The following is a 15,211-nucleotide window of genomic DNA, read 5'->3' as shown; positions in this document are numbered from 1 at the left end:
CTAGAACATTCTGCAGAGGTACTAAGGCCCAAGGTAGATCTTTCAATCCAGGCCAAGCACTGGGTGCCCTTCTCTAGCAATAGGAAACCATAGGTAGGGAAAGCAATTATAATATTACATTGATCAAGATTTGAAGTAACAAGTCCTGATCCCAAATGGCAGAAGTGGGAATGAAGAAAAGGAACTTGAGAGACTTTATAAAAAAGAAAGGAAAAAAAAAAATCAAAGAATTTGGTCTTTGTCTCTTATCTAGTCAATTATTAGGAAGAAAAGAAAAAAAAAAAAGACAACATCATGGTTTCAAGAAAACTCCAGAGTTCAAAGAGGTTTAGAGAGGAAGCAAGATTAGTTTTGCAGAAACAGCAGGAATATGTTTTAATAAAAGAGCAGATGAATCACTCTCATATTGTTATCCTATTGTATTTTTTAATGCAATATACAAAAATATAAACTTACAAAATATATAATTTAGTGGGTAAGTCTTGCATTGCCCCCACCCAAAAAAGCTACACATGGGGTTAATTTAAATAACACTGTACTTCCAGCCTAAAGTGTTTACAAATAAATACATAATTACCTGGGGCTTTTTTTCCTGTCACAACACCACAGTTCTCACACACACACACACACACACACACACACACACACACACGTACACCCGCTGGAAGATACCTTTATAGGCTACTGATTATACAAGTCCTCCTTTAACTTAATCACTGGTCACATTATTAGTAAGCTTCCTCTGTTCCTTTATGAAACTGTTTTTAGGGCTCATATTGTGTGTAAATGGACAATCTAAGCATTCCGACCAATTTATGAAAACTCTTAGACCAAAAAGAAAGTCTCAGACATACAAAGGAAAAGTTGTATTTCTGATTTCCTCATAAGCATCCTTCAATGCCCTATAACCAAAAGTCCAGGTAAGACTTTATGTTTGAAGCAAGGAAGTAAGAAAATAACATGCTAACTGTGGTCTTACAGTGAATGTAGAAGTCTGACCCTAAAACCCATGCTGCTCCCTAGCATATTATACTGTGCAACCACTATTCTGGGGAGTCTCCAAAGAGTCCCACGAATTTCATAAATCTCTCAAAACAAAATATATTTCATTTATATTTATTTAAAAAATAAGTTTTATATAAATATAAATACTAAGTATAAATACTGATATAAATATGGAGTGATACCATGTATCACTCCAGTAAGAAGAAGGGAAGAAGCAGAAACTTACAGACTCACAGTATGTTTGGATTATGTGTCACTCATTCAACAAAAATTTATTCAGTATCTACATGCCATGCACTGTGCTAGGCTTCAGGAATATGATGGTGAGAGACACCTAACTATCCTCCCTTTTATGACACTTACCACTTGCCAGGAGATGCAAATATTCATCAAAAGATCTCCCTAATAAATGTGTAAGTACAAACCGACCAGCGCTATCATGCTTTGAAAGTATGAAAGAATGGGGATCACTGGGTAGACATCAGCAGAATTTAGTGCAATCAAAAGGAGAATTCTGAAGCATAAAGTGATGAGTAAGTAAAGTGATAGTGTTTTAATTAATAGAACTGCCTAATTCCCTATAGCAGAACTGTAATGGTAATAGAAGCTATCAAGATAAAAACTTACTGGACTATTGGGCTATAAAATGTAGTTAGGCAACTAATCCTTTTACATTATTCCAAAGAGCCATCACAGTGACTTCTTTGCTTCATGTGGGTACTCCACCATTCAAGCATTAATTAAAATTCACCCCAAGACAAAGTGCTCTGGGGCCTTTGGGCACATTCACATGGAACCTAATGTGGCTCTAGGTGGTATTTTGGCATCTTTAATTTCCTGAACTAAAGAATGCTTATTAAAAAATTAAATTTGAGTAGGAAGCACTCCTGTGGTTCCCCTCACTACTCTGTAAAGCCTTTCATCTAGCGCCGTTCCATTTGGATCATTTCTAGAATCAAACATGACATGCGTGTAACCTCTGAACTACAGAATGTCAGTTCTCCTCCCTGTATGTCTCCCTCCCTCTTGCTCCCATGCTCAGCCTTTTCCTCCCCTGCCACTCCCAATCCATGACCCCTGGTCCATGACCAGCAGTCAGGATTCAGGGCTGAGGGTGCTCAGGGGGACAGTACTTACTTTCTTTCCTCAAGCAGGGCGATTTCCTTTTTAACTTCACGGTATTCTTCTGCTATCTGGCAGTGCTGTTTGAACACCTGCATGGATTCCATGGAGTCATGACAAGGCGGCAGAGGCTTCACAAACAACAAGAAGAAGAAATCAGTCCATTTCCTTGTAGCAGAATAAATTACCAACCATCGTGCTCTACTGATGTTCTTTAGAAGGAGAGTTTTTGCATGAGAATAGCACTGTCAACCCTCATTGGACAGAGTTCAGCTGATTCTACTTGACTACAAGTAGAGAAGTGGTCTGATCCTCCCCACATGTATCTTTCTGTGTTATTCCAGGGCATTCTCAGGCCCAAGCCAGAGCCATAAGACCCATTACAGATCAGTTACCTGCCATGCGCTGGAGGAAAAATAAGTCCCCTAATAATTCTGTACTTTTCCCCAGAAATCTTAGACTCTGCTTTAGAGAATTAGTGATGGGGAAATAGTTCAGTCGTCTGTTTCAATCCCCCCCTTGTTTTCTGTTCCTGTAGCTCTATCAAATCTTGTAGAGTGGAAGAGCCCTACAAGAAAGGAATCCAATGAACTTATTCATAAAACAAAAATAGTCACAGATATAGAAAACAAACTTATAGTTACGAAGGGAGAATGGGGGGGGTGGGTAAATTGGGAGATTGGGGTTGAGATATACACACTACTATATATAAAATAGATAACTGGGCTTCCCTGGTGGCGCAGTGGCTGAGAGTCCACCTGCCGATGCAGGGGACACGGGTTCGTGCCCCGGTCCAGGAAGATCCCACATGGCGTGGAGCGGCTGGGCCCGTGAGCCATGGCCGCTGAGCCTGCGCGTCCGGAGCCTGTGCTCCGCAACAGGAGAGGCCACAGCAGTGAGAGGCCCGCGTACCGCAAAAAAAAAAAAAAAAAAAGACAACTAATAAGGACCTACTGTATAGCACAGGGAGCTCTACTCAATACTCTGTTATGACCTATATGGGAAAAGAATCTAAAAAGGAGTGGATATATTTGTATATGTATAACTGATTCACTTTGCTGGACACCTGAAACTAACAAAACATTGTAAATCAACTATACTCCAATAAAAATTATTTTTAAAAAATGAAAGGAATCCAAACTGAAAAAATGATGCTGGCCTGGAAATAATGCTTGCAAGAATTAACAAAGCATATGAAAGACCAAACCCCAAATAAAACGATGCTTATAAAGCGTGTGGCCAAAGAGAACAAGGCTTCCTGTCTTTGCTTCTCTCCCATCCATGAGGGAAACAGAGGCCAGCATTCAAGCCTTTCTAACCGAAACATGTTGAAAATCTTCTTTCCAGAAATTATTTTTAAAGAACTAGCTTTCCCTGAGTTTGTAATCCTTAGTTCTAATTAGTGGCACATTATTTCTTTTTTTAAAACATCTTTATTGGAGTATAATTGCTTTACAATGGTGTGTTAGTTTCTGCTCTATAGTGGCACATTATTAAAAGCATTACTTGGAGAAATATTAGCTAATAGTCTATTAGCTAATAGTCTAAAGAGTGTTTTAATCACCTTTTTCAATTATTTATAGAAAAATGTTATATAATATCTGAGAAATATGACTTAATTGTTAAATAGGCTCTTCTGTCTAATCCTCTCTTCACAATAGTCTTTATATGTAAACTATGTGTCTGACTAGGTCATAGTATCACTAATTTTATATTAATTAATTTATACTAATGAATTTCTTACTACTTGCTCCTCTCACTATATATTCTTCCAAGACACAGATTTCTTTGGGTGTCATATTTAGTGACCTCACCCAGGATGCAAAAGAAATTCTAGAAAGTTCTACAAAATTCTATAAAATCTGATTGATAAGTAAGATGACCCTTCCTATTTATCATGAAGCCTCTGAGTAGAGATCTTCTAAAGGAAATAAAATTTGAAATAGACTTGGATGAAATTAACCTTTATGTGGAACATCTGTTGTGTTCTAATCCATGGAAATTCATCTAATAATTATATTATGTAGCATCTTTCGCTACTGCCCCATGAACATATTCACAGCATAAACTCAGCCTGTTGGAGCCATTATCTCTTTCTATAGTGAAATAAATTAAAAAGTAGTGCCGGGAGTATTACAGTACAACTTACCGCAGGAGATAAAGGCATTGCCAAAGGCATTCAGAACTCCTAGGTCCTCCAATCCTAGAAATCACCACCCCCTCATCAATTTTCACCTGTTACACTGGCAAATGACCAGGTATAATAGTAAGGGGAATGAAAGCAATTTACTCTGGGCACCCTCACCAAGCTGCTATTAAACCATCTGTGCCCTGTTAAAGGACTTGCATACTGGTAAGCCCCAAGACTCAACGTATCCTATTTCCTGTCCTCATGAACACTCATAAACTACACCCAGTTCAGCCCATAACTTGCCACGTGGAGGTACCTGAACCATGAATTCAGCATAGTTACCTATGTGACAGCCAGAAGATTTTAGGAGTCTGTGTTTGCATGCCTAAGAGGATACAGATGAGAGCAGCCATGGAAAGGGAGAAATACCCTTTGCTGCTATAATTTAAAAGAAAAACTGAAAATTACAGATAATAATTTTCTTAAGAAGAGAGAGTCCTCTTTTCCCCCTTGGCTTGCCAACCTGCAATGCTTTTTACTAAGGGGGAAATGTTTTCATGACTTCTTTTTTCATTGGCACTATTTAATTGTGGGAAATTTGAAGATGTTTTTATGTACAGGTAACATGATCATGTTAAGGGGACATTAGGATATAGAGTATTTCAGGATATATTCAGTATCCTCATATGTTCTCAGCAGGAAGATCATGCTATACGTCACAATATTTTCAAGATTGCCCACAATTAAGAAGTAGTGCCAATTTTTAAAAAAGCCAAAAATACTTAGTGTTCAGTGTTTCAGGGAGTAAAAGGATGCCAGGTGTCACTTCAGTTTCCGGCTCCTAAAAGCTCTGTCTATACCCAGCCTGACATGTAACTCAGCAGCAGTACATACATGTTCTTCCAATTTGTATGAAAGCATTAAAGAACAAAATTAATTATTTTTTAAGCAAGAAGGGAAGTTATATTGCACAACACACCACAACACTGTAAAATTATCTCATTAGTTGCCAGGGGCTGGGGGTGGAGGGGAGGTGAGTAAATGAGGAATTATTATTTAATGGGTATAGAGTTTCAGTTTTGCAAGATGAAAATGTTCTGGAGATTGGTTGCACAACAATACGAATAAGAAAACAAACAATATGAATATACTTACCACTACTGAACTGTACACTTAAAATTAAGAAGAGAACATTTGTGTTATGTGTTCTTACCACAATAAAAAAAAAGTTTAACGCAAAAATAAGTATCATTAGATCCTTCTGCTGCCCCCAGCCCATCTTCTAAGCATTGCTACCAGGATTCCCTATCTGAGACTCACTTCATTCACACCCTACCTTTCTCTCCTTCCCAAATTTCTCCCCAGGAAACTTAAAATTTCTCACCCCTTTATAATTTGGAGCCATGTACCACTAAACCCAAACGTTGCTGGACAAATCAAAGTGCCCTCTGGTCAGCAGGACCCACTGTTCTTAGAAAGCCATTTGACATCATTGGATGTTTACTCCATTTCAGGAAACTCATCAAAGAATTTTTTAAACACATATTGTTCTCATCCCAACAGGAATTTACCTGATATAAAAAGTAGAACTACAGAGTAATGAAATGTATTGTCCTGCATGACATAGCATACTCTCATTGTTTCATGATATAATGTGGGTTTGTGTGTAGCATCATAAGGTCCTCACTGAGAGTGACTCTCTCTTACCTTCTTATAAGCCCTGAAAACAGGAGAAAATATATGACCAACAGGGTTCACTGAATAAAGTGTTTACCCGAGGAAATAGATTCCTAAAATTCAAGCACAAGAATCAGGTTTCCAATTTAAAAATGGAACTACTAGTAGGCTTACATCATGTGACATTTAAAACACTGGCACCCATGAATTAATCAACTGTACATGGATTTAAGATACTATTTAACATGTGTTCACATTAAAAATAATAATAATAACATAAAACAATGCCTGTGATAACCCAGATGAAAACAGCTATTAACATCTTGGAATAAAAATTAATACAGTTTTAAAAAAAATTTTTTAAGTATAGTTGATTTACAATATTTTATTAGTTTCAGATATGTAAAGCAAAGTGGTTTGGTTGGTTGTATATATATATATATATATATATATATATATACACATATATATATATACACATATATTATTTTTTAGATTCTTTTCCATTATAGGTTATTAAAGATATTGAATATATTTCCCTGTGCTATACAGTAAATCCTTGTTTATCTATAAAACTTTTTATTTCAGTTCTCATTGCTTGATTTTGACTATTTCATCCAAGAGATTTTCATACTTATAATCCTGTGCTGGGAATGGGCAAGCAATAAATAAACTCCATATTGATAGTGAATTTCTTTTCTCTTCAGGAAGAGAAAGTTTCCTTGTTATTTTCTCCACAATTACCCTACATCCTCCCATGGTTTGTATGCATTTATCACACGCTCTTGCTTAAAGAATGAATATTGAATTTCAAAGAAAAGGAAGCCAAAAATATTTCATGTGAAAATGAAAAGGTAAAAGTATTCTTCAGGCACTAGGGGACAAACTCTGTAGGGTCACAGAAACAACTTTTCCGGTCCACTCGATGCCATGGTATCTGGTCTACTCACAACCCAGCCAGTTCTAAGAAGGTTAAATTAAGACCTTCCCTTAACAGTGTCTCAAGCCAACTTTGAAACACATTTTCCCAAGACACAGATTGGGGTTTGGATGAGGTCAGAGCCCAGGAGGAGGCACTTCCTCCACACCCCCTTTCCTCTATCCCCCCTTATCCTGCTACTGCCTGAGGATGGAGCTTGCAAGGGCTTTAAATTACATGGCAGTGTGAGAGAGCCGCTACTATCTCTGGTATCCACCCCAGTCATCTGGACCAATTTAACAAAATGAAGTAAGAGAGAAACCACAGGCTCCTGTTCCAAGAATGCAGGCTTGAGCCACACCATCCCATCCACCGGTTTATAGCAAGCTCCTCCCGAAATGGACTCTGTCCTCTGGAAGGAGCCCCGTGGGAAAAGACCCAGCCAAGCATCTCTCCGCAAGAGGCAAAGCCAGCTTAAGCGTTTCCGTTTTCTACTTGGCTTCTTCAAATACTACTGGCCCCATCCACTTCAAAAATGTAAGAATTTAATTTTCCTCTCCCAGCTTCCCACACAGAAGATATATTTAGGAAGCTAAATATTCTACAGTTGCTGAGCAGACTGTATTTGTATTTATTCCTTGATTCTCGGTGTTATCTTTATTTTGGAGGCAGAATGGGGGTGACTGGCTTAAATTCATGTTGCATTTTAATGTCCCCAAATTAACAAGCATAATTTGCTAAAACTAAATGGAAAAACACAGACAGGACTAATTGCAATATTTGAAAACTCTGTTATCAAGAACTGTAAATATTTTTAAAATATACTATCTACATTATGGTCAAAGTCAGCACTAGTACTAATTATACTACACATCTTATACATTATATAATATTGGAATGAAGGTATTTAAGTCATTTCTATCGATGTAGGCAATATTAAAGGGGGCAAGAACTCGAGCGCCCCAAACGCTTCTAACAATGCATATCCTAATGAACTGGGCTTCTCAAAAAAAAAAAAAAAAAAAAATTAAAGAGATCAAATTAAGCTCCAAGATATCTATATATGTTTTCTGTGTGGTCCCAGCAGCCAGAAAAACAACTGTAAGATACTTTTCAACGTGTGCCTCAGAGAGAAAATGGCAGACATTTTTTCAGTGTTTTCTCTAGATGTTCAAGACTAGTGCAGTAGAATCTTAGAATGCTAAGACTCCTCCATTTTCTACCATTTTTGTTTCCCAGATAGCAAGTGATACACTGATGTAAGACCTAAAGGAAGTTTCTGGAGTGACTGCTCGGACAACAAGATACTATAGTACACAACCAAAGCTACGAAATTGTTTATTTGTGGAGGTGACATCAGTTTCTGGACTTACCAAACTCTGTCTGAGAAAAAAGCAAGTTCAATGTGTACCACGGAGACACCTGTTACTGTCTTCTCAGATTAGATGGGAGTACTTTAGGAGGGATTGAAGCTATTGCTCAATTTGGTTTGAAAAAAGAGTCGTATTGTTTTCCAAGTACCTTAGCTTAAAGAAGAGGGCATCAGCATCTCTGTTCCTGACCCAAGAATCCAAAGAGATGTTTCTCTCATTTCATTTTACACATATAAAGATACTAGTGCTTAAATATTTCATTCAATAAACAATTTCACTAGGGAAGGAAATTGACATTAATTGAGCAATTATTTTGCCAAGCACCATGCTCGATCTGTTCATTATCACATTTAATTCACACAACGATGTGAGATATTATGTCCACTCTGCAGGTCAGAAAAGTGAGGTTTACAGAAAGTAAATAACATGCCCAAATCACAAAACTAGTAGGTGCGGAGCTGAGGTCCAAATTCATGCCAGCCTAATGCCAGTGCCTATGCCCCAGTCACTGTCACTCCCATTAGATTTATTACAATCTAGTTATCAGCATGTCCTCCACCTGATTACAAATAGAACATATTCTTCTTTCCGAGGCAACAAAGACCACAAAGCTTAGCTTTGGATCATCTATAGGTCAAACCACAACCTCCAAAACATTACAATGTGGTTAAATTTTAAGACAAATTTGGTTCTGACCCAGACCTTGAGACTATTAAAGGATTGTGCCATCCTTCAGAAAAGGGAGGGAGGTCCATCATTATCTTTTATTCAAATAGAAGGAAACGGAGGCCTAAAGAAAAGTAGTGATTTTTCATTCATTCTTACAAATGGACATAGAATTGAACCTCCTTTCTTTTGACTGTATGGTCTAAACTAGCTCTACCCAAACATTGCCCCTAATGGACATGAAGAATTTAGAAGCCAAATTCCAGGAAAGGAATCCGCACAAAATAGAACCAACCTACCACCTGCCCCTGGGCTGAGGCCTATAAAGAGAGGTTCATTTTAACACCTACCTTAGCCCAAGGTCTCTTGCCCAACATTTTGCATTAATAGAGACATCGAGAAAAATGTTTGTCACTGCTATTCTTGCCCAAGGCTTTTTTTGGCTTCTGTGAAAATAGAAGCCCCACGAATTACATGCTTAAACATGTCCACATTCTTGACAAAGCAACCGAAAACTCTGGGGGGGTCAAAGTGGTGATAGCGTATCTACCAAACAGATACTTTATAGCTGCATTTTATAAACTATGAAAGAACGTGTAACGGATATCAGGAAGCCAGAATAGATTTTACTAGGTTGTTCTATAACCACATTATGGCAACTTCGCAAGCCAGAAACCAAAAACCCTCCACCTATCAACATAATGTAAGCAGGCCATAGGTTCCCCCAAAGCTGTAAAGAAATGAAGGCTACCTAGATTCAGAATCAGGGATCTAGTCTGAATTAGCAAATTTATGTAGACCAAACTTTGACCTCATATTTCTCATCCCTAAAGTGGAGACATAATAGTTAGCTTACACAATTGTTGCGGGGATCAAATGAGGTCATTTGTGGGGAAACCCCCCTTGCCTAGCAGTACTCAATATGCATGGGTAGGATTTAAATCTGAGGGTATTCAGAGAGGAAGGCCAGCAATAATCACCTGGCATCAATTAGTTTTCACTGGGCACGTTTCTAAGGCTCTAGCAGAGATAAGTAAGAGTCAGTTCATCCTCAAGCAAATAGTAACAACCACAAGGCACTTCATATGCCTTTGTAACCTAACTTTTATTTTTCTGTAGAGGATTATGATGGTTGGTTAAATCCCAAGAGTCATTATTATGTGATAAAAGCACACTGGATTGACTGTAAAGACAGCCTGCTCCATGGAATGGATTTTTCCTTTCATACATAAAGCATCTTCATTGCTTTCAATAGAGACTTCCTGCTGCAGAATGGCTTAAATTTATATGCTTATGCTAAGCATGGAAACAAGAGTCTGCTTTTAGATGTAGCTTTCTGTGTTATCTTTCCCCTCTCAATCCCCTCCATCTTATATTTTAGTTACTCACACCCTGGAGTGTAGAATAAAGGTAACTGACAACAGCCCTAGACAGAGGCAACCCTAACCAAATGGCTTGGCCACTGGTAAATGTTTATAACAAACTCAGTCATATCGTTCAACCAAAAAAACAAGCCCTTACTGAAATGCTTTTAGTTATAGTGCTGGGAAGGTCCTCTCTGTTCATGAAGAGGCAAAGCAATACCATATTTTAGGGTGGGGAAGTTGGGGGTATCATAACCCCTGAGTCTGAAATCAGCTTCTCAACTGACTAATTCATTAAGGATCAATGAAGATGAAATAGTCTCATTAGATTAAAATAATTAAGTAGACTTAATTTCTAATATATGTCAAATGGAATTAAAGCTATAAAATTCAAAGGGATCTTGTGATGCTTTAACAGAAAAATTATCTGGATAATTGCCAGAGGTGCCATGAATCCTGGGAAGAATGATCCATGAGCCAGGGAAGACCATTAATGTTCCCAAAGGAAAAAAACTGTCAGCACAAGAAAGTAGAATTAATGATCCATAATAGTGGTGGGGGAATATGAATCTAAACATGCTTTCCCTCTTTTATCTGCAAAACGCATTAACTCCTTATTTTCAGCTGACTCCTAAGATAATAAAATAGCTTTGTGGTGACAGTAAAATAAAGGGGAAAAACTGTGACTGGGAAAAAAATATAGTTATTATTTTGCAATCCCAACTACACCATGAGCAGCACACATACAGCCCATCAGTGAGGACAGAACCCGAGCAAGGAAGGTTGTACGTCATGTAAGCACACCAGACGGAAAAGCAGAGGAACAGCTGAGTTGTCCTCCATGGTGAGAAGAAGAGAGGTTGGGGGATATGGTTAGACAGCAGGAACCAGAGAGCTGGGCTGAAGACCCTGCATGGGGGACGGGAGAGGAAGGAGATATGATGGCTGATAGCTGCAGAGGAAATTTTAGAGAACAGAGCTGTCTTTTGACAGCTGCAAGGTCATTAGTATAACCTCCTGAACAGTCTTCAGAAATCTCTACATTACTGATATTGCTCTGTTGGCAGGCTTTCTGTTGGAGGGCTGTGACGATGCCCAGGCCTGCTCAGAGATGAGACAAGAGCTCCTCCAAGAGGTCTGGTCACACCTGAGTTGTGTTGGATAGATCTTCAGGGGACCACCCCAGCAGTGAAACACCAGCTCTTCAGACCCAACCTAGTTGCTTCCAGGTTTTAATTCAGTGCACTGGGCACAGAGACAAGAACTGGAGCCAAAAAAAAAGGATTCTATCTTGGGTTGCATAAGGGCTCATTCCTGGTTCTTCCACCTCTGTTAAGGGCTGTTCTGGTCCAGGGGTCCCAAACTCAAATGACTTCAGGATGCCAAGCACACCCACACATGGGAAATGCTACCAAGTGTAAGATAAGAAGAAACGTCAGTTGGGAACTGGAGGTGGCAAACCCCTCCTAAAAGCTTTCAGAATCAGTATTTAGAGAAAAAAGTGGTGACTAAGCAAACATCTGTGCACAGGATTCAAAACCCCTATTAGACTGGTCTAAATGTGACAGCAAAGTGAAGTACTCAGGTGAACATTTGACCCAAGGCCAGTATCCAGGTATTTTAAGCAGAGCCTCTTCCTAAAGCCATCTTTCTGGGATCACCATATATCACCTAAAGAAAACGAAAGGGTCATAAATTATCTTCTTTCAAATAATTTTGGTGTATTAAAATTAGATATCTTTGATAGGTCATCCATAGACTACACATACAAAATATTTTTCTCATAGGTCAAACCAGACAGGATTCAGAAGGCTTAACTTAAAATAATTACATTCTACTACAAATTGTCAGAGAACTGGGGAAAGGGTGAGCGTGGAGAAGAGAAAGGAAGATTATTCTGAAGTCTCGCCACACACGACAAGTGTCCCTTGTAGTTTATCACTAAATCACTAATCCAAAATGGGCCAAAACTACAATAGCCCAGAAACATCCATAAGCAAGGAGAGCAGGGACCAGCCCTGTCCCCAGGCTCCAAAACTCCTTAAAAGTAGGAGCTTACACCCTAAGTTCTTTTTTTAAAAATTAATTAATTAAATATTGGCTGCATTGGGTCTTCTTTGCTGCATGAGGGCTTTTCTCTCTAGTTGTGGTGAGCGGGGGCTACTCTTCGTTGCAGTGTGCAGGCTTCTCATTGCGGTGGCTTCTCTTGTTGCGGAGCATGGGCTCTAGGTGTGCAGGCTTCAGTAGTTGTGGCACATGGGCTCAGTAGTTGTGGCTCGTGGGCTCTAGAGTGCAGGCTCAGTAGTTGTGACACACAGGCTTGGCTGCTCTGCAGCATGTGGGATCTTCCTAGACCAGGGCTTGAACCCGTGTCCCCTGCATTGGCAGGCGGATTCTTAACCACTGTGCCACCAGGTAAGTCCCCTAAGTTCTTGCTATTCTCATGCTATAGCCACATAAACAGACAGGGGCATTACCTGAGGGCTTCATGACCTTGAAACCCTAGAAATGCAAACCTTGATGACGTGAAATGTCCCCCACTCTGTCTCCAGGTCAATCTTTCTCAATTAGACCACTTTTCCACTCACTGTATTTTGTGAAACTAAGGAGGAAAGAGTAAAGACTGCAGAAAAATCCTTACCTGTAGCTGCTGGTCTAATTCTGGAAAGACCAGAGGAATGGCGTCTTCAGGAGGTGTATCATCTAAAACATGAAAATAAAGTGATTCTTCACTATTAGAGCCCTTTCTCTCAGGAGAGTTTTCTTGCGTTACCATCTTTGGACTTGCACCGTCAGTATACATCAGTTAGGAACAGAAAGAATGCAGAGGCAATTTGGCTCATTTTTTGGTACAAACAGAAGCACAGAAGGTGTAGTTGGTTTGACCAAAATTTTGCAAACAAGTATCAGAATCCTCAAATGTTCAGTCTAGTAGTTCTCCAATTAAGAAGTACTGCTTATCTTTCAATACTCCTACGTTAGCCAAAACCAAAAAATATGATATTCAGGAAAGTGCTTTATTTAACCAGGTAATAATGAGGTGACCAGAACAACCTCACTGGGACAGAAGAACGTGTTAGTGAAAAAAAGTGTTAGTTCTGCTCTGAAAGACTCCAAGCGTGGCAAGCTTTGATGGGTTTGCCCTCTGCTCTTACCACAAACCACCACTGACAGGCAGTTGACCAGAGCTTCCTCTGGGTTACAGTGGGTGACAGGCAGTAACCTGATCAGGGCGTTTCTTCCCAACGCACCAGGCAGCAATCCCAACCCGAGGCCTATACACTGTCCTGATGCGGGAGAGCCCGCAACTCTGTCCTCAGCTGCCTTCATCTGGCTGACTGGCAACAGGCAGGTGTTGCTGGATCAAAAGAGGTGGTTCACAGAAGCATCAGAGGAAACCTGAGAGAAGTTTATCCGAATCTCTTCAAGAACATACTTCTGCTATCCTTGCCATAGCCATAAGGCTGACCTCCTTAGACTAAAAAGATGTTGAGAATCGTACCATTCAATTATTTGGCAAGGAGGAGAGTTTTTCTACTGCAGAATTTCTAATGGAATTCATGCCAATTGAATTCATATGGCAAGAAAAGGTAAGAACCTAGCTTAAGAAATAAGGTGAGTGGAGACAACTCTATTCCCCTTCTACCTCTTCATATTCAGAAGTAACCACTATCCTGATTTTAGAGGTTATCATGTATATGTATGCATTTATATTTTTATTATGTATGTATACACCCACAAACTATATAGGTAATATAGTATTACTATGCATGGATGATTTTAAACTATAAATTGAATCACATTGTAGATATTCTTCTAAAATTTGTTCTTTTTTTTTGATTAACATTATGTGTTTGAGATTGAACTAAATAAACTTAGTTTTAGTTTGTTCATTTAACTGATATACAGTATTCACTCATTCACTTATTATTTGAATGTATTTGTCCATTTTCCTATTGGTGAATATTGAGTTCCAATTTTTTGTAATAATAAATAATGCTGCAATGAAAAAAAAAGAAAAGGAAGAAAAGCTGTGCATACAGTCAGAATAAAGTGCTTCTCAAGAATAATATGATCTTGAAGTAGAGCATTTTGACCCTCACTAGGAAGTTTAAAGAGTTATGGGATCTAGAGCAGTGAGTAGCTATTGGTGTTTATTCCATTATTTTCTACAGATAAAGATAGAAGTGTAGCAGTTCAGGTTGGAGTTTAACTAAGTAATTTTAGCACTAATAAAGACTGTCCTTGGAAATTTAAAAAAAAAAAAAAGAACATACTGCTGACCTAGCTCTGGTACTAGAGGACAGCCCTCTTGTCAGCAGAACCTCTCTATCTGGCTCTGTGGGTCCACTGGCCATAGATTTCCAATCCTCTCCTTGTTGACAACCACAGGTACCACAGGTATGACTATGAGACTATGATGAAATACAGGCTACATGAATAATTTCAATACCAAATCTATTTTAAATTATAAGAAAGAAAGATCATGCTTTTTATGTTCTCACTACCATAAATAAATTTATTTATAAAAACTGTTGAAGTCCTCTTTGAACGAGAAGAAGTAATACGGGTCATGCACAACGCAGAAGCAAGCATCCTCTCCCTACTCACTGACAGTACTATCCACAATAAAACACAGCACACGAGGAGCTCCTGGCTTCTAAGAGACTACGTTTCTTCAAAGGCACCCAAGATAATTACCAGAAATATCATTCAAACAAGGACAGTATTCACCTCTTCCAAACACCTTAAGGGCCTCTGCTATAATTTAGTCAAGAGTAGTGTAATAATACTCCCACTTGAGTGGCTTCAGACAATGGCAATGGGGCACCAACTGTGAATCCATTTGTTCCTGTACCTGCCAGACAATGGATGCCCCCAGGTTCACCGACGCTATGTAGCTGCAGAGAGCAAGTAGAAACAGGGAAATCTTCCCAAGACTCTCGCTGCAGGT

The 15,211-nt window shown here is 39.0% G+C and overlaps 1 protein-coding gene across 3 annotated transcripts in view; it reads right to left on the bottom strand.

Annotated features, from left to right (window-relative positions):
- Nucleotides 1-15,211, bottom strand: part of MAP3K7CL (MAP3K7 C-terminal like) — a 39,851-nt gene that overhangs the window by 11,075 nt on the left and 13,565 nt on the right. For all 3 annotated transcript variants that reach the window (XM_067737291.1, XM_067737292.1, XM_067737293.1), the window contains 2 exons: nucleotides 12,899-12,960; nucleotides 2,143-2,258 (listed from right to left, as the gene is read on the bottom strand). In XM_067737291.1, coding sequence (XP_067593392.1) covers nucleotides 2,143-2,258; nucleotides 12,899-12,960 — 178 coding nt within the window. The remainder of the gene's footprint in view (nucleotides 1-2,142; nucleotides 2,259-12,898; nucleotides 12,961-15,211) is intronic.

Source organism: Pseudorca crassidens, chromosome 5 (assembly GCF_039906515.1).
Source record: "Pseudorca crassidens isolate mPseCra1 chromosome 5, mPseCra1.hap1, whole genome shotgun sequence".
Lineage (NCBI taxonomy): Eukaryota > Metazoa > Chordata > Mammalia > Artiodactyla > Delphinidae > Pseudorca > Pseudorca crassidens.
The sequence above is the reverse complement of the archived record's forward strand: the minus strand, read 5'-3'. Positions and strand labels throughout refer to the sequence as shown.